Source organism: Micropterus dolomieu, linkage group LG16, assembly GCF_021292245.1.
Source record: "Micropterus dolomieu isolate WLL.071019.BEF.003 ecotype Adirondacks linkage group LG16, ASM2129224v1, whole genome shotgun sequence".
Lineage (NCBI taxonomy): Eukaryota > Metazoa > Chordata > Actinopteri > Centrarchiformes > Centrarchidae > Micropterus > Micropterus dolomieu.
The window spans coordinates 14691746-14717182 of record NC_060165.1 but is presented as its reverse complement, the minus strand read 5'-3'; the positions used below and the strand labels follow the sequence as shown (position 1 = coordinate 14717182).

The window sequence follows — 25437 nt, the reverse complement described above, 5'->3', positions numbered from 1 at the left end:
AAAAGTGTGATATGTCAAGAATAACAAAAATAATACACACATAATACAAATGAATGGTTAATAATTACACAAATCTATACAGACATGCCTTACAGCACTCACTAATTAATTTCTGTACACAAATGAATTAGTGTAAATTCTCATGATTTCTATTGTTAACGTGTTTTTAATATATATTAGACAAAAATGGAGATGTGTGGTACAATACCCTATATATAACTTTGGATACACAAACAAACTTTGTTGACAATATGAAATACACAGAATATCATCAGACTTAACATTTATGATAATGTGCTTAATCTGTTGATGTCGATGTGAGCCACCTTTGTAGGTTGTGCTTCTCCACTGCTATTCAGAATATTCTGTGACTTCACGGGTGAGAGTTTACAGTGCATTCACCCACTTCTCACTTTGCCCTTAACCAGGATATGAGCTCATATCTGAGGATTCTGTGTAGACTGAACACAAATAAATGCTCTCCCTCCATCAGTCAGGCAGTGAACTCAGTGGAATGTGTCTTCTTGTGTTGTACAATATTGCATGTTGGCCACGGCTGAGAGATGACACACACACACACACACACACACACACACACACATACCCACAAGCAGAGACAAGTCTGCTGTATGTCTGCTGAGAGCAGGTCACTGGAGCTCTGCGGCAGTACTCAATGGAATGGAAAATGGCCGTGGGTGGGGGAGTGGGGTGCAGAGTGCTGCTACGAAAGCTACTGCTTCATGTGCGTCATACAAAAGTAAGTGTTGCCATAAAAATGCAGAAAAATATATTTTTTTGCATATAAACACAACAGACAACAGAGATGTGGAGAAGTAAAGTTCAACAACGTAGAAAAAAAGATGGAAGCATAATTCCCAGCATTATCTACGACCTGGCGTGTGTTTTCATTAACTGCAGGTAGGGTTGCCATTTACTGACCTTCACAATGTTCAGATTTTACGGGAAACAAAAACATAATTAAGGTAAACACAAACACATGCACACACGCTCTCTCATTCAGCAATGCAGGTTGCTTCTGCATCAAATCCTGCTTACTGAACTCCACAAACCCTGACTTGCCAGAAGTAAATAGATCACAAATTCATTAGCGCTTTAACATATGGTGAGGTGAAGGATTTCAAAGCAGGGACACCTGGGGGTTTTCATAACCTTTGTCCTCATAATCCACCTCTGCCTCTCCTCCCTCTGCTGTAAACATCTCTTTTGACTCTTCTTTTCTATCGTGGCCCTTTGAAATGTCCCTCTTTGATCTAATTTAATATGCATGGCACAGTTGGAGGGATAAGGACAGTAATTTGTTTCATAGTCAGAGGCTCTTCCTCCTTGTTGGGGATGCTATGAAGAGGAAATATTCAGTGGATCACTCGGTTTGATGGGAAGTGGACTGGGGGTGTACAAGGCAACAACTTTTAGGAAATGAGAGGCTGGTAAAAAGAGGCAGTAAAAGCAAGAGATACACTGACAGAGGAAGAGGAGAGGGTGATGCGAATAGCATAAAGAGTCTGGAGTGGCAGGGAAATAGAGTAGGCTTGAGAAAATAGCTGAAAAGTAATGCTCGAGGTTATTGCTAAAACATGGAGTGTCTATGGCGTGGTCTTGCCTTTTTGGCTATTACTGTATAGTTCAGCACTTCTCACAGAAGAAGTGGAACACAGAGAAATGAAGTGATGAAGACAACATGTAGAGGATGACGAGCAGCAGACTGAGTAGAGTAACATCTGCAGTAAGAGAGAAACACATGGAGGTAGCCAGGGAGATGATAGGATGGGGGAAAGAGAGAAATTAAAAGGTTTATGAAAACTGCTGCATAACCCTTTGGAGAGCCAACGTCAAAGCAAAGGTCAAAAGTATGAGCAAAGGTCAAAACTTGCAACACAGTGAAATCCTGCCTGAGTAGAAACCCGCAAATACAGTCAAACTATCTCCTTCTCCTTCCCCTCCTCAGCCCAGCTGTGGCTCTGCTCCCCTGAGGCAGCCATTCCCTGGCTTCCAGGTGAGGTCAGCCCACCCTGGAGGGGGCAGTATTGTTCCAGTAAGGGTATTTGTCTGGGCATGTCCACCTCCACCTGATGCGGTCTCCCTCCACCTGACCCACAGCCTGAGGTGATCAGCCAGATGTGGCATGAGAGGGAGAATGACAGATGCATGCGTGTGTGTGTGTGTGTGTGTGTGTGTGTGTGTGTGCGTGTGCCTTTTCCTGTGTCAGTTTAAGTCTTCTTTCTGTTGACCTTTTGGAAGTTATTGCTGTGCTGGCTTGTCACCTCTAATGCGTGCAAGCTAGCAAACAAAAGCTGAACGTTTTCAGAACAAAAAGAAAAATATCCTGTGTTATGTAATTTTGCAGCTTAGTTTGTGTTCTTGTGTAAGAAAGAGAAAAGTTTGTTTAAACTTTAAGCCAGTGTCTTTGATTCATTAAAAGTAAATCACTTAGTAAAATCATTATCGACAAAGTAAAACTGTAAAAATAAATGTCATGATATGACAATTAGTATATAAAGAGATTAGTTATAGGTCGAGGTCTTAAAAGAAGAAATCTCATATAGAGTCAGCCTATATTTTAAAATAAATACTCTACATACAGTACAAATCTAAAGTGAATCAACATACTTTAATATTTTAACAATGTACTTTACAAAGTATCTTCTTTGGCGACAAACATGCTGAAGCACTTCTCTTTGTGTATAGTGCATGAACATAAACAAACATCAGATGGAGGGATACCATGATGGATAGAGGAGGGTTTGTTAAAATAATAAAGATAGAAGGAAGCTATAATTATTTGAAAGCAGAAAGACATTTGAGTAATAGTAAATGGACTTTGCAATACACCCCATTCACACACATTCATACACTGATGGCGGTGGCTGCCATGCAAGGCGCCAACTGCACATCAGAAAGGAACTAATAATTCATACACATTCATTCACTGATGGCAAAGCCTTCAGGCACAATTTGCGGTTCAGTGTCTTTCCCAAGGATACTTCGACATGGAGACTTGAGGAGCCTTGGATCAAACCACTGACCTTCTGATTAGTGGATGACTGCACTACCTCCTGAGCTCCATTTAAAGTTCTTAGTTACTGATTTGTAGATATTAAAAAGCTGCATTATTCTCTACCAAATAGCCAAAATGAAGATGGCAACTTTTTAAAATAAATATATAAAATATGAAAATCACAAGGAAGAAGAAAGCAAACTTATGCATTCATGGATGTGTGTATTTTTATGTAGGCGCGCACATATTTTAACATAATTAACAGCTTGCTTGTCATTGCACCCAGAATAAAGACATTTGAACGCCACACATTCACAAGTCAACAAATGAAATACATAGGGCTCAAAAAAGAGATGAGTGACATCTCAGAAATAACTTTTTTCTAAAAGCTGGAAAGACTCATTTGATTGGTTACCACTACTAACCAGTGTCTCATATCTGATGTGTGTTTGTTTCGGGAAAGTTGTGCCTGAATGTTTCATTACTTGTGCCAATACAATTCTTTCCTCTTTAGCATTCTTGTCGAGAGTTACTGTATATGTGAAGATTCATTCCACTCTCGTATCTGTATGTTAAAATGAAGCTACAGCCAACAACCTGTAAGCTTGGATTAGTATAAGGACTCGAAACAGCTACCTTGTCTTTGTTCAAAGGTAACAAAATCTGCCTACCAGTACCCCTAAAACTCTTTCATTAACACGTAGAAAGATCTTCATACTCTACAAGTACAGAAAAGCCACAATCTAGTTGTTTTTATGTTTTCTACTTAAAGACAAACACAACATGACCAATTACACCATAAATAATAATAATAATGTACATGAATGAGGACCAAGTGTGCGTGTGCTCTGTGAGATATCCTGCCTCCTTTCTGTAGATTGATGAATTGCGATTTCCTTAGTATGCACTGTGTATTGATTATTGCAATTACACACTATTATGGTTCTATTATCTGCAATGACTGTCTTTAATTACACTAGAGAGCAAGAGGAAGAGTGAAGAAGGAGGAGAGAGAGGAAGAGAGAGAGACACTATACAGATAGATGAAGCGAGACACTGCACTGAACTAATTAAAACAGAAACTTTTTGTTTCAGCAAGTTGACAAGGAATGAATCTGGCGGGGAATTAATCTGTCCGCAGGGAACACAGCGAGCAGTTACGCACACACACACACACACACACACATAGGGAGGTGCAGTGCAGTGTGCCGTTGCCATAGTTACTGAGTGTGGCGCCACATCATGCGGCAGAGTTAATGCAGAGGTGCATGTTGTGTGTGTGTGTGTGTGTGCCTTATTTAAGATTTTATTATATCACCACCCTGACCTATTCCAACATCCTCTACACAAGCACACAGAGAGAGAGAAACGTTGCAGACATTAATCCAGAGTGTTGCTGTTGAAAATGCTAAATCTTTGCCATCGGTAACAGCTTCCAATCTTACCCTTAAGGTGAAGCATCATTTATGCTTATGGTGGATGATGACATATTGAAAGAACCTATTTGGTAAGGGAAGATAAGCACTTCAAGTCAAGGCCTAAAGAAAGTGTTCCTTTGGTTGGTTATGAAGGGGAACACACATAACCTGATTAACTAAATCTTACAAGACCAACTGTGCCCTGAACTCTGCCTTGTTCCTGTCTATGTGGTTTAATGTAGAATTAGAAACTAATGTGTCTTTATGGTTAAAAGCATGTGTTTTTGATGTGAGGGCTGAGATGGAAGAAGTATTCTCATCCTTTACTTGAGTAAAAGTAAAATACTATGCTGTAAAAATACTCAAGTACAGACGTATCATCAGCAAAATGTGCCACTGTATCAAACGTAAAGGTTCTTATTATATATAATGGCCTCTTTTAGAGTGTTAAGTATGTTATGATACATATTTTATTATTTGACCATTATAACTGAACTGAATTAACGTGTACTCAGCATTTAAATGTTTTGATTTAGACTAAAGATGCAACATAGTTTACAAACTAATCATATGTTTTGTGTGTAAAATCTTACTTTGTCAAGATAAATGTATAGAGTAAAAAGTTCTTAGTTACTAATAATATTTTACTCTGAAATGTAGTCAAAGAAGTAGAAACAGAAGTAGAATCTAGGTAGCATCAAATAGAAATACTCAAGTAAAGTACAAACACCTGGAAAGTGTACAGTACTTGAGTAAATGTACAGTCCACCAATGTGAGAGTTAGTTAAGTGATATTAGAGCAATGTGGAGAGTCCAGCATATGAAGGTCAATGCTACAGTAAGTCTTCCAAGCTGCTCCAACATACAGTACTGTCAGCAAATGTCCAGTTATCAGAAAGCAAGTTCAGCAAAAATCAAAACCTGTCCAGTCAAAACCTATCATTGTCCTTTACCTAACCAATCTCTGGTACCAATAATACCAGTTCTCAGTTTCAAGTGGATTCACTGTATGTTCTACCTGTGATTTCCTCACATAGAGAAAACAAGTATTTTAAATAATGACACAGAGACAGCTAAATACTGTGGTTATGAGCAACAGGCACTATCAAAAATGGAGACTATTATTTCATCTCTGTAAGAAGCATGTGCATGCTTGAGCTTGAAGTGAGTAGGTGTGTCCCTGCTCCTCCCTCACACTGTACACTCCACATGTGCGAAGGGTAGTCGCAACGTTTACAGCTTCGCCTGTAACATATTATTGCACTTTCATAGACTATTTTCCAAGTCCATTCTCAGCCTCATAACCCTCCCTCTCTTTTCACAAGACATTTTTAAAAGAAAACCCACAATAAGGGAAAGTAATTGCTGGCCCTGTATCTAGTAACAAATCACTGTCGCTGTAAAGCAGGGTATATGCCTAACTGAAAGTTGTTTGACATACCGTGGCAGCTTATAAAGCCCACTGATGGTTGTGGCCACTGGGTCAAAAGGTCTGGTGTCTGAAAAAGAGTGCAGAAACAGGCAACGAGGATCCTCGTCAAATTGGGTTGAGAACGGAGAAATGAAGCTCTAAGTAAGTTTATGTTTCACTTCCAAAAATAAGCATTTAAACCTTTAAAGGTCCCATAATATGCTCATACTTTGATCTTGGGTTTCTACTAGAAAATGTTTACATGCTTTAATGTTCAAAATGTTCTGTTCTCTCACTTTTTTTATACTGTCCATTGCTACAGCACCTCTATTCAACCTCAGCCCGAATATCCTGTCTGTTAGCTCCTGTCTCTTTAAGGCCACTCTCCCTAAAAAGCCCATTTTCTTCTGATTAGCCAACTTCTGGAGGCCTGCAGAGGGGCAGGAACTAGCTGGCACAGCACTGAATCAGAGATAGGTCTGGCTACAGTACAAAAACACAATTTATTCACAGATTTTGGCTAAACTGGATCATATTTTATGGAGAATTTTATTTCAGGTTTTCCCTGTACTGCCTCAACCTTTGGTGATTTACTGAGTTTCCAGATGGACAGATAGCTTTACTTATTGTTAGCGGTTACTTTAGCAGCTAACTACTGCTAATGGTTGTCCACTAGCTAGTTAGCTAAGTTAACCATGCAGCTAGCTGTCCCATTAGCTGACTCTGCCCGGATTGGAAGATTGGTGCTCTGGGGGTGTGTTGGTGTTTACACCTCTGTTAATTCAGGATCTCTGGACTGCTGGGGCCCCTAGTTCAGGCAGAGTCAGCTGATAATAGCAGCTACAGTTAGCAGTAGTGGTTACAGTAGTGTTAGCAACAAGTAAAGCTCTCAGTCCATCAGGAAACTAGAGTCCAAACAGGGAGTAGTGGCAGAGCAGCTAGCAACCTGGAGGAGGTCCTGTGCTACACAGATCAGTCCATGACGTCAAGCATATATATATATATATAATTCAAACAGCGTGTTTGCGCACACAGAAAAAAGAAACAATGTTTTTTTTTTCATAGTTTAGGGTTCTTTAGACACACCAGGGACACATATTCATGTCAAAGATAATAAGTGCATTTAGCATAATATGGTACCTTTAAGTACCTGTGTGCATAACACAGTTTAGGCCCACCATTGACAGTTCTGATTGGTTTTAATGATTGAACTTGAAACAACCTAGATCATCTCAGAATGACAACAGGTTCAGACAGAGCTTTATCCTGTGTTGGCAAAGTGAAGTGGAGTGTGGAAATAGTTCTGGCAATGGAAGAGTATCATTATATCAAACTGAAGCAGACTCCTGAACATGACTGAATACATTAGCTGCCTAAAGACCATTTCTTACAGGAAAAGCTAATAACATTTCAGGAGATATATTTTCATTTTTAAGAAACTACTTTAAAACCACATTTACTTGTGTTACTTTTTATAAATATGTTTCACATATTTTGTAATCAGTGCGCATATACTGTATTTACTAGAAATCAAATGTAATAAGAACCATGAAACTTGACCGTTTACTCTAGCGAGCCAGTGTGTGAGATTTCACACTTACTGAGTAGTAATGACAAGTGTAGTGTCCCATTGTAATTTATGTAATAAATTATTGCAGTTAAAGAATTGTTCGCAGAAAGTAGACATACATTTTTAGGGCACTATATAGTGCACAGAATTCACACTCAGAAAGACAGCCATATAAAATGGCAGAGAGAAAATACAGTCCTCTTTAATAAGAAAAGGGAGAAATATCTGACACAGCCCTGAATATGATGTTTTTTGTTGTGGGAATGCAAACAGTTGGATGTTTGTGTGTGATGTCAGATCTGGGTTCATGTTTTGATGCGTCACTCATTGCTTCTGTCTTTTTATCTTAATACACAGAAGAGAAGAAGCAGAAAGGACATGTTTCACGGCCAGCCCAAAGACAAACATGCTTGGTCTACCTATATAATGAAAAAAGCTAGTATAGTATAGTGCAGTTTAGTATAATATACTGTAGTATAGTATTGTACTATAGATAATAGAATATCATAATATAATGTTGTATTGTTCAATATAGTATAATATAGAACAGTATAGTATTGTGTATTATAGTTTAATATCGTAGTTTTGCATACTACCATATAGTACTGTGTAGTACCATATAGTAAAGTATAATATAGTGTAGGACCATTTAGTAAAGTCCCATAAAACCAAGGGTGATATCCACTCAGTCAATCAAACTCATGTACTATTGTTTCCAATTTCTGCTATTTCTTACCATTTCTGTTATTTCTTACAGCATCCTCTCTGGAACAAAAATATAAATTAATACCTTTTCCTTCCGTAGCTCAAGTCTTACAAAGATAATAAAAAATGAATTCATAACATCGGGCTTTGTGAAAATTGATACTATGCTTCGGCATTTGTCCCACAACAATTCATTCCTGCAGACATAAATCTTAGATGCAAGCAAGTCTTAGTTTCTCACAGAAAATGTATTCTCCTTTTCTCTTTGGTTAAAAGTGTTGCTGTATTGAGGAGTTATGTCTAGATGAAAGTGTGTGACATGTTTATTTTTCAGCATCTGCTGAAGTGAGGCAAAACAAGTGGTTCAGTAGACAGTGTTGCGCGTTGTTCACTCATACTGTATGCTGTTTCAACTTTTTTTGTTATGGACAGTGTTTTATGATGCAGCAGTGAGAGAGAAATACAGCTGTTGCTATTACAGCTACCTTTACTGCACCAGTTAAACATTTGTGAACATTTGTGACTGACGCAGCTGCTGTAGTCACGCAATCGAACACTGCAAACAGGTCACAATGAGAGAGACAGTAACAGATGCATGAAAAATAGATTAACAAGCAGAGGCAAGGGCATGTAGATTATCAGAGGTCAAATATGATTACACATTCAGAATGACAAGAAGTAAAGATCACAGTCATTCATACTCTCATCTGTACCTCATGCTATACTACACTTAAAGGCTTTTGCAAACATTCATCATGCACATTGCTTTATCCAGTGTAATGTTAATGCACACGAATACAACAGTCCATGATAAGCTATAGTAAGATTTGCACACTGTGGTGTAAGTAGGTTAGACCTCAGGGGCCCTAGAGACACTGTCTGGTTTCAAACTGCCAAAGAATTATGACAGGGTTGCAACATCTGCTGCCTGAGAGGACGGCAGACAGTGATGGATGGCCAGGTGTGTTTTGTGTGTATGTGTGAGTAGAAGTGCTGCGTTCACACATACAGCCCAGGAAACAGAACATGCATACTGTATGTGCACATTCACATGCACCTACAAGCACACTGGTGTTAAATAAGCAATGCATATATCTGACAGATGACAATTTCATTTTACAATGAATCAAAAATGAACACACAAAATTTACAAACATATGGGTGCACGTGTGCTAGGCTCTGTGCAACACACACACACACACACTAACTTGTTTGTGATGGCTCACTGTTTAATACCTGTCAACAACTTCCATATGAATGCATTTCCAGTTGAATAAATAATCCCATCGGAAGAGATAAAGATTAATGATGTATTTATCATTCAATGACAAGAGCTCCACGGTTTCAAACAAAAGATCAGTATCTAGATGTCAATGGAAAATCATATTTGATGAGATTAGTGAACAGTAGAAAATATAATGCCACTTTACTGTCAAGAAAATTCATTAAACATGACGTGTGTACCACATATTGTGTTCACCTTTCCAATATAACAAGATACCTCCTTTAGTCTTGAATCTGAACATATTCATATGAAGAGCTATTTTCTTCAACACGGTGCTATATTTATCATGACTGAAAGACATGCTCGTCAGTCTGTGTGTGAGCCTAAATCTTAATGTGTGTCAACACTGTATACCCTCAGGCCAGTGAGCAATTCCACAAATAGGAAAACCACAACTTTGCCTATAATTATACTGTAGTCACCTTATATATGGCTATTAATGCCATCACTTGCCATGTATACAGTCTATAGCAAGTGCAAAAGATCCAGTGCTGTGCCATGAGCAATCAGGTCACAGGAAAAAGGCAAGTGTTGACAGTAAAATCTAACATCAAGTGTTTGGTTAGGCATATTGCATCACAGTCTGTGTAGTTTATGGTAAGAGAGCAAAAAATCTGTGTTTTTGTGGTTGACTGTTAACTTTTGCAGATATCAAGGCAGATGCCAAGCTTATATTTTATATTTTTTATTACAAATCATCTCATTTTCTTCTAATGTTAATAAAAATTACTGAATTTTTGCTATTTTGTTAGATATCAGATACCCTAAAACCTTTTAAGCTATCCCTCCCTGTCTGCATCTCCTCCTTCTCCTGCTGGGTTTGGGCAGGGTCCGGATGAAGGAGCTGGGCTGGGTGGCGCAGGGGTCTTGCGTCCAGTGGGGATTGGTGGCAGGATGGCCTTGGCGTTGGATCCAGGACGTCTCTCAGAAGAGGGAGAGACGTCCACAGTCAGCTGATCTGTGCTTGGACAGGGGGCTTCTGGAGTTTGGTCTGATGAATGGAATGAAATGGGAATATTTTGCTTGATACAAGCATAGATATGGAAGCACATCAACAAACCTTTAGAAGTTAATACAGTCAGCTTGATTATCTTATTATAAGATATACAGTTTTGGTGATTTAAAGACAGTCAAGAGTTTTTAAACTACTAAATTAATAACTAAAGTACACATGAAAAATATAGTTTGCATAATTTAGAATAGTGTTAAAAGCATAATAAGTGTACTGTAAGTGTCTGTGTCTGTCTTTTACACCTCTCTCCTCTCTTTGTGTTCTATATATGACAATACCCTAAAATCATAAACAAAACAAAACAAAAACATTAATAACCTTTGAGTGTTTCCAAGGCGTGTCCCAGGACAGATATATCTAGAGGCTCCGCTAAGCCAGAGAAGGCCCCGGCTGAACTGGGCACAGACAGTGCTGAACTAGCACGGGACTCATTCGAGCTGCTTGTGAAAGGAGGAAAAGAAAGTTTAAAGTTTTTTATAGTCATATCCACAACAATTACAGTGAAGGAGTCATTGGCAATGAAATTCTTAATTCTTAGGCTCCCTCAAACAATGCTCAAACAATATGTATAAAAAAGAAAATCAAACAAGTAAAAGTAATATAAAGTATAATATAATATATAGAATAAATGCTTACACAGCTTATATATATTACTATATATTAGGGTTGGGGCATGTCTATCAAATTGGCATCTGACGATGTCTACAATAAAACATCGGAATGGAAAATGACATTGTCACATTAGTGATATCAATAATGTGACAGCGATTTGGAGATGACTATTGGTACTCATCAAACCAACAGGTGCAGATTTTTGTCATTTTATTTATTCATATAGACGAGTCTATGACACACACACAAGACTTCCCAAAAATCCTATCAGGAATACAAAAGGATCCTCTGTTACAATAAGTGAGATAGGCACACAAGTAAAGGCACATCCCTATTAAGAGCAGTGTAGACAGATGTCTGGAGTCCTCTATAGAAATACTGAAGGGCTGAGTAATGCGATCAGCACATAGTGGGGGCATGTATTGCTCCGACCTCGTTGACAGAACTTGTAAATTTTCAACAAGTTTGGTGAAACTAGCCTTCTGAGAACATAAACCCAAAGGCAACAAATTAATTTTGACTGAACATGTGCTGTGTCTCTGCATGTATGTTAAATGTCCTCCTCTGAAAAAGTAACGAAATAAATTTGATGCTAATTTGTACAGGTGAGGGAAAGCTGCGTGTGCTGCTGCGTGCACGCCTGACTGATTAAATCCATATTTGAGCAGTAAGCTTGTTTATTGAGCGCAACTGTACACACAGGGGAGCCAAAAAGCAGCAAAAGCAATAAAATTAGAATTTATGAGTGAGTATATATGTGTGTGTAAGCAAGTGTGTGTCTGTGCATGTGTCTGGGATGTGTGTATAGACTTGTCCCCACATGGCTTGTAACAGTAGAAAGAGCTCTATAAAATTGAATGTACAGTATGTTGTAAAAGAAAAAAGCAGGCCTAGGGATTAAAGAATGCTACTACAAAAGCCTTTTCCTTCTCCCAAATCTTCCGCTCAGATAGTTTTTTTAAAACCACAAGACCTCTGGATTCTTTCATATTAAAGCATATATATATATATGTATATATATATGTATGTATGTATGTATGTATGTGTATATATATATATAAACAATATACAGAGTGAAATAAATAATATTGTGACTCTGTGACCTGTACATGTGTATGTATTGTGCGTGTGTGTATATTCTTACCTGCTGTCCTCACTAAATTGGGTACCAGGATCATGATTATGCAGGGATGATGGTGCTGTATGAGCAAAGCTGAGGTAAACAAAAAATAGGACTTAATTCAATCATTCCTCTTCATCGAGTATAAATCATATGGATTCAGATTCAGATTTTGATTCAGATTTGGTCTAGTATTTTAGGCCAACTGATAGGAGTGTGCCACTACACAAGCCCATCATATTAACAAACAGATTCAAATACCTTGGGCACCAGCCACTTTACCTTGAAGGTCAAATAATAACCCAAAACAAACCATCAAAAAGCAGTTAGGACAAGTGCACCAATTAAACCAATTTGACCCAGCTGAAAGCCCCCACTTGAAATTAAGCACTGGAGTGCAGTGGAGTGTGTGGTACTCATAATGAACCTTTTGAAGAGCTGGCTGTAGACCCCTGGACTCTTCCCCACTATAGCCTCTCTTACCAGCTGCTCACGCCTCCTTATGGAAGCTAGCTCCTGCAGAGGAAAGAGACGAAGAGAAGGAGGAGAAGTAGTTGAGAAGAAGTAGTAGGAAAGTGGGGCAGGGGAGTGATGATGTATGGCAGTCAGGAAGAGAACGAAAGCCAGCATCCAGTTAGAAGACTGAGGATTATTTTCCTGTACATTTGATAAAGTCTAGATGTCTATTTAACATTCACATACAGGCTGCGTTAGCAATACATTTTTCATCAGACATCTTGTAACTCACAGCGGGGCCCTTCGGAGGGCTTAGCTCTGCCTGGATCTTGGTAAAATAGTTTCTGTAAGATGGATCTGAGGTGTCAAGAGCTGTGGCAGAGTTTGATGTGAGTGTGCCTGATCCTGACCTTGACAGGGGTGAGGGTGGATTCTCCTCTGGCTCGTTACCTGAGGATGAGAGAGAAAGAGATACTGTGTCAACTGTCTCATACTGTATATGGTTACAGCATACACACATACAGGCAAAAGATGCATACACTGTGTATGCCAGCATGTGTATAAACAGAGAATACACTGTATGTAGAGCATGAAAAAGAGTCACAGACATTACTTTTATATTTAGACAGCAACAAATCAAATTTATGGCAGCGTTAAATGGACACTTCAGTGATTTAGTATTGCACTTCCATAAAGGCCAAGATATCCCGACTTTTAGTGTTAGACCCCTCCTGTCTGGTAAATGCTAACATCTTTTAAACTTCACACCCACATTTTGTAACACAATCTTCGCCTTAGTCAAGGAAGACATTATATGTCTGTTTTCACAGGTGTATTAATACTTCCTCTTAGTCGTAAATCTTGGACATGTAAAAAAATTATAAATAGTGAAAACTGTACAAGAGGCACTTGACTGCATTTTGCACCCTGTGTCTTGCTGTAAAAGAATAGCGCCCTGATGCTTCGAGTCTGCTAATGATCTGAATAAACAAACAAATACACACCTGTGGAGGTGCTGTCTGGGGATGCCCTGTTGTTGTTTTGTCCTTCTTCCTGCTCCTCTAGCAAAAGGTACTCCTTCACTACCTGCCTCAGTGTCTGATAGGCTTCTTCCCAGTCATCTACTCTCTCACACACACACACACACACACACACACACACACACACACACACACACAAAACAGTCTGGTTGTGAACAGAGCCAATGCATCTCCCATCAAACAGTAATGAATCAAAGATATGGGCATGATGACCTTAATGTAATGAGGTGCTAGCTAGCAGTGCATAAAAGTGATTAGGTTCCGTGGTCCCTGTATGTTCATCTCATTAAGAAAACAGTTAACATGTTGAAGTGCTTTCATGAGGGAATGATAAACACAGCTATTCTGTGGGTACGTGCCCTTAATACATGTGGTAATTGGATTGAAAGTGTAGTGTATGGATTTTAGTGAAGTGTGCTAATTTATCTAAGGCTATTCCAATGACACCCGCACTAAGCCAGGGTATGGCAGGGTAGTTTTTCGCTCTGTGAGGCACTACAATGACAAACTATAAACAGAGCATGACTTAAAAATGTCTTTTTTACTAACATCATATCCAAAGATTGAATAAGATGTTGAAAAAATGTTTTCCCCGGGGAATCAATTAAGTGTTTTCGTGCCTTAAATACATTTCTGTGGAAATTAATTGTGAATATTTATAGTTCCACTCTGTACTACAATGAAACTTTCATTAACTAATAGTAAAACTGATCTGATTAGCCACTAGAGGATATTAAATTACCATTATTATCCTCTGTAATGCACACTTAAATTTATAAGTACAGCATCAAATTATATAAAGGAATGCATTCCATGACATACTAAAAAGTACTTTCTTGCCATACCACAGGGGATAACGTTATCAAAGAATCCCAGTCGTTGCCTTTTGGTATTGACGTAGAGCTCCACACGTGACACCGCCATGTCAATCTGTGCTGGGGTATAGAGATCACGGCTTTTCAGGTGGCCTATGTACTTCTCCACCTGGGTGGGGATGAGCAGGATGTATCGAGGTTCAAAGTAGCTGTTCTTCAGACTGAACACACCCTTCGAGGATAGACAAACAGTTTTCAGTCCTGTTACAATTAGGGTTTGATATTCTGTTTATTGCAACTGTTCAAACTGATCCACACTGTGCTATGTATGTGTATGATTCCACACTGTCTTATCCTGAATCCTGAAAATATTAGTTATCAGCTTTCAGTGTTTCCCACTTCACTTTACTTGGGCGGGCCGCCCAGCTATATTAACAGCAGCCAAAGTATATTTGGCGACCCATCCGCAATTGATTAACTAGTGGACAATCTCCCCCACACACACTGCAGAGAAAAGCAAAAAGAGAGAGACAGAGACATTCTATGGTATTGCATTAGAAATACACGGACACGGTGGGTGCCCACAGAAGGAGTTTAAGTTGTTGACCAATACCTTAATAAACACTTATACCTGCTTACAACTACATTACAATGTGTTACAAAACCATGTATTGACCTTTTAAGGATTAGACAACGTGCTGTTTCAGGACCTTGTGACGAATGCTTATTTTAATTTTTATTTCACTGGTTGTGCTATAGAAACTATATCTAACAAATAGTACAGTCTGGTACATACACATACATATATATGTATATATATGGTATACATACATATATATGTATATATATGTATATATATATATACACATACATACATACATACATACATACATACATATATATATATCCTATTTTTCTGGTAGATCCTTCATCTCTACTTTATGTCAGCCTACTGGCTTTATTCACCACATATGGTATTAGCCTGCTTCATGCACTCCATACATACCTCTAGCTCCATATGTACACAGCAGGCTAGACCTTCTCTAGCTACATCCTCTATGGCATCTCTGGTCAGACCGTACCTGTGACCCCCATACTGCATGGTCTGGATAAACTTACCCTAGAAGAGAGTATGAGGGGAAAGAATGAAAAGACATGTTAGTGCTCCACTGCTTTATTGCCCCACTACTCATCATGTTACCACACTTATGAGCAGCATTTATCTCCTAAAGTGGACATAACACTTGACATACATACATAACCCCAGTATGTTCAGTCATGATTAACAACCAAGTAGCATGCCCTGTGAACTGAACTTCTGAACCGGTGGTCAATGGAAAAATCTCTCTCTTTGTTACTTCACAAAGAAGACCCCTGACCTTTTGTCTCCCAGCTTTTGGGGCACTTTTATTTGAACAGCATAATTTATAACTCTCAACAAGCCTATGGCCAAATCCAACGCAGTTGGCGACAGCACTAAAACAAGTCATTCTCGTTCTTTGGTTTGTGGTAGCAAAAGCAAATCTACACATATAAATAAAACTGAAACTGTTTATGATTCCATAAAAAGTTATCTTGTATGAATTTTATTACTGTAATTTAGTAGCTGTTTGTGCAAATGTAATTGCATTGTTACCAAGTGTTGTTTGGTTTTGTATGACTGTGGTTTGCTATATTGAAAATCACAGCAATTAGAGAGCACAGACTTTGTAAAATCAATGATAAAACTGGCCTGTCAATTAAATGGCCACATGTGGAGGCAGTAGCAGTGAACAGTATGCTAACAAGAAACTGGCAATCTAACTTGGCTTTATTTTGTTTTGTGCAATTTTCCCCCTAAAAAAAAAGCCTCAATTCTGTCCTTTCTGCCTTTTAGAAATGCATACTGTAAGAAAAACTTCTAAAGAATGTAGAGAAAAAGCTTTAACTGTGAGTCATTACATTTTAAATTTAGGTACATTTTTACTGATCATTTACATAAAATAAATGTGTCTCCTGAAGATACTAAGTCAAACAGGAATAAAAAATAAATAAATTGTCCCTGAACCTACTTAAACAGGTTACTAACAAGCATGGAAAACTCAATTACAAATACGATACTTGAATGATACTATGAATCCATACTACCACACGTTACACAGACTTCAAAATTGCACAGCAGGTGTTCCTTGTGTTTACAACACAGTACAATAAGTACCAAGGACTGCTGATTGGGGTCAGTTTTGCATCAGAAGCGCCGCAAGATAGTGGGATAAAGAGGTTGTGATTGCGCAGCTACTGAAAAGCAACAAGGAGTCAAGAGGAAGCGGGCAGCTGACACATGAAAGGGGAGAGCAAAGGGAGGACAGAACAGCGATAAACCAAGTAGTTGGCAACAGAAGAACAGAGGGTGAAGGAGAAGAATGGACAGATCAAGTAGAGGGAGGGACAGGCTGTAAAAGTAACCTGATCCACTTCCTCTGTTGGAGCAGACAAAAGGCATAAATTCCAGCATCAAAGCCCTCGCTGTGTAAATCACTACATGACCCAGGCCTCTATCCATCATCCCCCACCACTCTTACATAACAGGCAGCTTGACAAGAGAGACAAGATGGAAAACAAATGTGTCCAAGACCTCCAACCTCAGCACCTATTTTTTAAGAGATTCTAAGAAAGTCCACTCATTTGACGATTTTGTTATCTCTAAAGCATTTGAGCACACCATTGGTGTAATGAACAATTCCCAGTTGCTGTTGATTAACACAAATACAAACTGATCATGCATATAAAATCAGAGCCTTGCAGTGGCTGATCTTCTAGGAAAAGAGCAAATGACCAATGACTACATGTTGGTAATATTAAAACCCATTAGCTCTTGGTGTCCTTGTGCAGTTGTCTAAGACTAATAATCATCACTTGCACGGCAAGCGTTGTAGGAGATGCTTTGGTAAGTCCTCGTTAAGTAAAATTTTATTAATACAACCATTACACCTTATCATAAAAGCTCAATTCAACTAAATGTATCTTTGTTAAATACCAACCAGGTAAAAGTAAAAGTAATTAACTCAACTACTCAGCTCATTATTGCCAGTGAGTGAATTAAATCTGAAACTTTCTGAAGGAGCTATGTGCATCAAGGACACTGAAAGACTTGCTTTTCAAAACCCACTGTACATCACACAATTAACTTGTGGGAAGCACTAATCGGCCTGCATTATTTATGACACTGAGTGTCTAAGATTGTTTTGAGTGCAGAACTCAAAATAACCTTGAAACACGTATATTTTGTTCTCATGTAGTCACTTCAACGGTCTGTGAAAAAACTTACGCACCATGTGAATCATGTTCTGAAAATCTTCCTCACTGACAAAATGGTAATCAATTCCATTCTCCTCTCCAAAGTAGGGCCCCCTTGTGGTGTGACAGGTTCTGTGGAGACACACACACACACACACACACACACACACACACACACACACACGTACACACACACAAGGCAGAGAAACACTCAGTCATGTAAGATATCCAGCCATATAATTTATGAGGTCTAAGTATGTGATAAAAAAATACAACCACTAAAGAGGACCAGTAGGGGTGCTTTGAGCGGTGACAAGGTTTCTGGAACGTTTCAGTCAATAAAATCAACCACAAAGTGAGAGCCAGTGATATGTTATTACCTTAAGATACATGTATGGCAGATGGTTCCTTTTTTCTATTATGTAATATTTATTATACATTATTTATATTAACACTTTAAATGGTTGATAGTCCTAATTAAGTCCCACTGAGAATGTCCCAATCTGACATATGTATACTTCAAGCTGATTCATTTAGTCTCCAAGACTCAACCTTATCAATTTCATGGGTAGCTGTTTGAATTCCATGGCAGTAAGTAAAATAGATCAAGAATTGTTTTATTTGTCATACAACAAATATGGCATTTTTTGTATGACAAATTTTGAGTGGACATTTATTTTGACAGCTTTACAATCAACATTAACATAATGTTTTACATCGTAAATAACACAATTAGAGCAGATCAATTATTTCAACATTCAACAATTACATAACATGCATGTGCTGATTTGAGTTATTTACTTTAGTACCAGCGCAAGTACTATTAACTGCCACTACCTCTGATGACTCAGCATATGACCGGACCTTGACATGTGACATGTGTACAGAAAGTATGAGACTGACCCATAGGCAAAGTATTCGCTGAACTCCTGACACAGTCTGTGAACCAGTTCTCGCTTCCCACAGCCTTGAGGACCGGTCAGAACCAGCATAGGATATGGAGAGTCTGCGCTGGGCAAAGTACTACTTGGAGACACAAACACATACAAACCCCCCCCAGAACTATGAGCAACACTTAAGTTTGGTGAACCAAGAAGCAAGGGCATAAACTTCTCCTGTCGTGAAAGCCGCACCTATAGTCAATACAAACGGGAGCCTTGTGGGCAATATGGATGTGCTCTTTCTAGGAGGAACAGAGGAGAATGGTAAATTGACTGTAGCTGCAGCGTTTTATTTGCTGATGATGGATGTTTTCAAAAAAGTGCTGATGCATGAACAATTTTTTTTATTTTTGGGAGCAGATAATATGAGCAATACAGAAACACTGCAGATAAAATGCAGCACGTTTGAAAACAACTTTCTTGCTAGTAGATTTTACAAGATTTTTATGATTATGACTAATCAACATTGATTGTAGACCTTCACATTCTGAGCACACTTCTTAAACAGTGTTCTAGTGTTCCCTGTCACCTCAGTCACATTTTGTATTATCCTTTTCCTTAATACATTTCATTACATTAAAGGGAATTAAAAGTCTTAACTTGAGCTTTATATTCAGGAACAAATTAAGATCTTAAACAATACTGTGTATTTGTACTAACCTGTCATAGACCACTTGGGGCTGCATCAGCTGATAAACCAGGTGGGTCATGTGATCCCTGGCAGCCACCACATCCAAAGGAGGGTCATACTTGTTTACGGATGACACCTGATATTTAAGGTTAGTTATTATAAGTGCCATAATACTGTAAGCAATCCCACATCTGTGACAGTTGACTTAGTTTGGTGGCATTTATTCTAGCTTTGTAAAAAAAAGGATCAGTGTAGCATCCTGATTAAACATGGAGGTCAGGTGTGTCGAGACACCATGTGTGCACATTGCAACATTCCTGCGGTCATGAAAATTCCAAAATGAGAAATCATTATGTTTATTCATACCTTTTCTTCAGCAGTGACTTTGTCTTGGTCCAGCACAGTCAGATGTTGAAGGAGGAAGACGACTGCCAGTCTGTAATCAGGTTGCTCCTACCAATTACATTCACATGGCATATTTTACAAACACATATAATTAATCTGTAATTAAAGCACAAACTCCGTCTGTTTTGTCAAACTTTAAACAGTAAAAACACCATCAACTTTAAAAAGCCATAAACAGATGTAAATCATCATAGACACGCGAGTGCATACAGGTTGGGTTGGGTTACCTTACCTGTACAGGGTTTCCCAGCAGGTTGAAGTCCCTCAACAGGAAAAGATCATGAATGTGTTTGCACTCCTGAATTTCACTAACCTGAAACAAAACCCCAAATTCATGCTGTGGTGTCCCTGTGTAATAGTTTATTAGTAGTTATCAAAATCAGAAACGCATTGATCGTAAGTTGATGTGCACAACTACTATTTTGTCAGTATCAGTTAAAACTTTACTTTTTGTGTGATGGTATAGTTTAACTCATTCAACTGGACCAGGACTTGGTCTATAGAAATGCATGGCAGGTAGACCTAAAATGGTGACAGGTTTTGATCTTAAAACAACCATGCATCCTAATAAAATGTCCTCAAACAACAACACCTAACTTAACTTAACACCTAGTTACTCACACATTGTGACATTCCTATTTCCACAAAATCTGTGGTGCAAATCTACCTTTTGTCTTTAATTTTAATCTCGTAAATTATCATAATCAAATGTAAGATTTAGGCCGACATATTTGTGCTGTTAATGTTCTCTCAGATCAATACCAGGTTTTTCTCCAGATTGATGGAGCCCAGTAGGTGGAGATTCTGGAGGCCAGAAAGACTGGTGATGCGGTTCAGAGACAAGTCAAGAACCTGCAGACTCTTTAGATTCTCCAATCCTTCTATCCTCTCCAGCTGGTTCCCCCTCTACACACAGACAGGATAGAGGGCACATTTAAAGAGGCAAGTATGTGATATTCATGAATATGCATGTATACACGCCTCCAACCCACAGTTCTACTTCATATACAGTCAGTGAATTCCATTAATAAATATTGAGGACGTGCTATGGTCGCTCTGCAGGATGCCTGAACCTTCTTTCCCCCCAGTACTGAGTTGAGTGGCAGGCCTGCCTCTCTCTGCTAAATCCTGACAGGTGAGAACTGACAGCAAAACAGCTGGCGAGGTGCTAGCGCAGCACGCTAACCAACTAAAGAACCATACCTGGGCACTTCTCCCTTGTCAGTGTCCCCAGCCTGCTTCTCACTCCATTCCTCTGACTAAAGTTGTTATCTAGCCGTCTGGCCACACCTCACCCTGATCTTGCCAAGCATGCTACCTGGCAGAGGACTGCTGTCAGTGGGGGTGCTGGTCCCCTGAAGCTCTAGGTCGGAGCTGTGATGGGCTGTGAAACAGGCTGGCTGACAGGGCTGCGCTGTTTAGGGAGGCATCGTGTGAGGAAGAAAGGTCAGGGATGGGATTAGATGGATGCTGGATGAACAAGGTATGTGTGAGTGAGTGAGTGTGTGTGTGCTGAACATGGTCCAGGCTCACTCAAACACCAGCAGCTGGTCCCAAAGCAAGCCTACAGACAGGGGCAGACACAGCCAGACCGATGGCTGCTGACAATGAGGAAACACTGATAAAGGATAGAGCGCGCATCTGTGCTCACGCACACATACACACACACAAGCAGAAAGTGAGAGAGAACAGGAGAGAGAAAAGGCCTGCTGTTGGACCATATGGTGAGTCTCAAACAGGGGGCCAAGGTTTTACTGAATGTAAAAATGCGGCCAAAAACAGAGACATAAAGAGAAAGACAGAGGGGAGAGAATAGAGTGACAAACAGAAATAGGTGAAATGTATCATACATCGGGTAAAATACATGCAATAAGAATGAACAATGCCAAAATACATCCCACTATGTGTGTGTGTGTTTGTAGATACTAGACAACACATGGAGGGAAACAAGCCCCTGTGAAGCAATGCAATACAAGTAAATGGAAGTCTTGCCAAAAAATGGCAAAGAAAGACTAATGAAATCTCTGTTCAAAATTCACGTTTGTATGTATGTACCTAAATGTACTCTATGTATGAATGTTTATGTATGACTGTACACTCTGTCATATCGTATTTCTGACTGTAACACAGTTGAACCTACAAGGCAGAGGTTTGTGAGAGGCAGACTGTCCAGGCCGCTGATCCTCGAGATCTTGTTGTGTGCCAAGCTGAGATGGGTTAGCCTGCAACACTGCTCAAGACCACTGATCTCACTGAAACTGTTGTCTGTAGTATGGGCATGTTAAGAATATTACACAAGGGAAAATGCAGTTGAATATAAATGTTGTTATGTATATTTTTATAGACATGATCATATAAAGAAAAAAGCTAAAGGGTTTGGAAAAAGTGTGTGAGACTGAGGCAAAGACAAAGACAAAGGTGTGTGAGTTCACGTGCACATGGATGAATGTAAATGTCTCTCAGTAAGGATACAGCCCAGATCCAGTTTACTAAGAGATGAATAAGCTGACAAATCCTTCATATTTGTCATACGGTTGTGGGAGAAATTGACTTCCTGAAAGAAAAAGCAGCAGCACACTATCATACAAAGTCAAGAAAGTCAAGGAAGTCCAGTACATCTCACTGAAGAAATTCTTTGACTAAATCCATAGAGTATAGGGAAGAATTTTCAGTTAGCTAAAGTTCACTGTCATTCAAGGATAGCTAATGCCTTGTAAGTATATTTAAAGCGACTACAGATGGGGTATGGAAATCCAGGCCTATCTTGAGGGAATAGCACAAGAGAGTGAAGCCCAAGCCAACAATCAAATGTGGTCTTATCCTGTCAGCTCAAGGTCCTCCGTTACCTTTAGATTCTTGGGTGGCTGGAATCCAAAGAAGTTGGAGATTTCATTATGAGAAGCGTCCAGGATGACGAGGTAGGGCATGTGGCTCACACAGGATAAATCTAGCAATTCAGAAAAGTTAGAGTAGTTGATCAAAGGAAAAAGAAAAGTTAAATATTCAAATGTAAATAAATAATTTCTTAATAACCTTGCTATATCATTTTTCACAGGAGTCACAGGCTTAAATAAAGAGCAGGTCTTTAATAGGTGTAAAGATGCTAGATTAATATGAGAATAACAAAAAGTCACCTCTAATTTTGTTTTGTGGCAGTTCCAGCTTTTGAAGATGGACATAGTTGCATAAAACAGAGATGTCACTGAGATTGTGATTCTAGAGGAGAGAAAAACACAACCATGGTTAAACTAAATTTGCATCAAAATATAACTGCAAGAACTGTCAACATAACAACAACACACCACTATGTGAATGTAAAGGGATTTGTCTGGGATTGCTTAGTCCTGATAAGTTAGACAGTCAATATACTTGAAAGCAAATACATTTCAAATATTATTTACAAATGCTGAATGTGTAGGTAAGTGTCTTACAGGCAGAGACAGGTGTTGCAGCACAGTGCCAAAGCGCCCAGTGTTGGACACAGAGCTGGAGACCACCTCAGCAGTTAAAACGCCATCCTTCTGTAAACATAAAAAAAATACAATTTTGTATTTTATTAACATATGCAGCCCTTGCGTAATGCACAGCAGATAACTAGCATCGCTGCAATAACAATGCAGGTTACAAATTTGTAGCCGATGCATGTGGCATGAGGCCAATATAAGCAACACCTAGGGCTCACGGCTTCCTGCCCCCCAAAAGCACACAAGCACCTGTTCATGCAGCACACACAACAACATTTGGCTTTAGGAAGGATGCACACCGCTATAATTGCTCTTAATGCAGCAATCACGAACTCAAAATAATCAACCATTTGACCTTGCTGTGTTGTTTTACTTCCCCAGACCTCTTGCACAAGGTTACCTGCTTCACCTGTAGCATAACAACAAATATTTATTCAAACTGCTCCATTAATATGCAGTCATTGTGCCCGACTTATTTATTTATTTTACAGATTCTACTTTAGTATAATGACACATTATATAGCTTAAATTTCTGTCATGATTGAAAACAATACAATGAAAGACACTTAAACTAAAACATTAATTTAGTATTAGTAAGTTATTCAGTATAAGACACACTACGTGTAGCTTACATGTTTTACCAGCTAAGATATCCAGCTCCTTACCTCCATATCTCTGTTTCCTTCTAGCTCTTCGCAGCTGGGAGCCTTAGCAAAGGAAGCGTCATTGTGGGACCCTGGGGGGCAGCAGCTAGGAGACGCTGAAGAAAACGGTTGACTCATTGTTTCCTTCATTATTTCATGATGAAAACTCGGAGACGAGATACTTTAGCACTCAAAGTGAGTACTTTTTGGGGTGAAAATATGTTTTCAGCTAACGCTAACTATTAAGTTAGGTTTTCACATGAAGGGTACACAGTCGTCGCTGGGCAACGCTAAGACAAGTGTGAGAGAAGAAAGGAATTCTGGGTCACGTAGTTTACTTGCTCCCAAAAGTGAAAAAGTGAGCACCTAGATAGGGCATACATTTGCTGCCTTCCAGAGGTGTTTAAGGAGGAGGGACAATCGCACAACTACACTGGAAAGTCAGAAGTAACCAAATCCAAATCCCGGCTTAGCTGTGGGTGTTGTTAAGGGCTGGGCAAACAAATAAAAGTATTTATTAACACATTGAGGGCTCACCTTACACCATTTGCTTGACATGCATCCCCCCCAAACAACATAACGCACAAAATCCAGTTGATTCTAATGGAGTGATGACTGTTAAAGTTTATGTAAGTTAATTTATCATTTTTTTGATATTGCGTTGAAGCAAGCTGACACACAATTTTGGAAGGTACTTATAGAAGTAAAACGATTAATTTGTTTTTCAGTTTAAAATGTAGGCTACTGCCACTTCAGTGCTTACAAACATTACTAAGGCATCCAAAGATTTAGAAAAAATAACTTAATTAGTGTCAGTTTTAAAAGACCAGTCAACATGCAACTACTAAGGTTTCCAATCCTGTATTTTAAATTTACACTGCTGGGTCACCCTTTTGGTGCATTTGGAGTTTGACAGTAGACACAACAGGGCTAATGGCATAGTCAGGCTTTGCAAAAATCACACTGTGCCAAAAAGAGTCCAACAGATTTATGCCCACAACAACACAAGCACGCAGGCGGTTATTTTGTTTGCGTTTATGATCCAATATGCTGTGCTTTAGCCCTTCTTGCTCCTGTCACACAGCACATTACACCTGTCAGGCAAAGTACATCCTCCGGTGTTGATTTTGGATCAGTCTCGCTCATATGGTGCCAGTAACATCCCGGGTGCATCAAAACAGTGATGGGCTGTGCTGTCATGTGTGGAAGAGGTGTTACTGCATGCATGAACTCTTGTCAGCTGTACTTGCCCCAGTGGAATGTATGACTGTCATGCAACTACACAAGGAAAAAAAAACAAAATACACAAATCACTGGCATTTGAAGAATTTATTTTTTTAGTGTATTAGTGTATGCATTGGCTAATCACGGGTGCTTAATTTAGAGTAGACAAACATTTCAGAGCATTTACACTCAACATAGGAGCAGTGAGGATGTTTAAACATGTTCAAGACACACGTCGATGTATAGAATTTAATACATTCTTAGTTGAGATAACTTTAATCGAACAGATGTGCAAAATGAAGATCCGTTGCAAAGAAAAAGAAACATGAAGTAGATGAGCTCTGATGAGATGAGAGTTCTGGGTCAAAGTAAAAAATGAACCTTTATTATAT

General features: G+C 39.0%; 1 protein-coding gene across 4 annotated transcripts; it reads right to left on the bottom strand.

The window, feature by feature from the left end:
• Positions 1 to 8454: 8454 nt before the first annotated feature.
• Positions 8455 to 24127, bottom strand: lrguk (leucine-rich repeats and guanylate kinase domain containing). Of its 4 annotated transcripts, none has more exons than XM_046072562.1 (20): positions 23843 to 24127; positions 23145 to 23234; positions 22848 to 22929; positions 22560 to 22660; positions 22186 to 22267; positions 21854 to 21978; positions 20476 to 20619; positions 19946 to 20026; positions 19675 to 19761; positions 19338 to 19444; positions 18640 to 18762; positions 17772 to 17868; positions 15467 to 15580; positions 14491 to 14692; positions 13610 to 13726; positions 12898 to 13055; positions 12577 to 12665; positions 12174 to 12242; positions 10736 to 10857; positions 8456 to 10396 (listed from the first exon to the last, which is right to left on the bottom strand). In XM_046072562.1, exons 1-20 carry the CDS (start codon positions 23969 to 23971, stop codon positions 10185 to 10187), a joined length of 2331 nt encoding a protein of 776 aa, XP_045928518.1. In that variant the 5' UTR covers positions 23972 to 24127; the 3' UTR covers positions 8456 to 10184. The 4 variants fall into 4 exon arrangements, with proteins under 4 accessions (XP_045928522.1, XP_045928518.1, XP_045928521.1 ...); XM_046072565.1 differs by having other exon boundaries at positions 10736 to 10854; XM_046072563.1 differs by having other exon boundaries at positions 8457 to 10396; positions 18640 to 18759; positions 23843 to 24126.
• Between the last annotated feature and the right edge of the window lie 1310 nt (positions 24128 to 25437).

Bases quoted from the DNA above. Each gene is read 5' to 3' on its own strand.
- lrguk (XM_046072562.1), bottom strand. From the start codon at position 23,971: ATGAAGGAAACAATGAGTCAACCGTTTTCTTCAGCGTCTCCTAGCTGC. The intron at 22,930-23,144 runs GTAAGACACTTA...TCTCTCCTCTAG, and splicing joins TGCAACACCTGTCTCTGCCT to AATCACAATCTCAGTGACAT. The intron at 17,869-18,639 runs GTCAGTCTCATA...GTGTCTCCACAG, and splicing joins AGCGAATACTTTGCCTATGG to AACCTGTCACACCACAAGGG.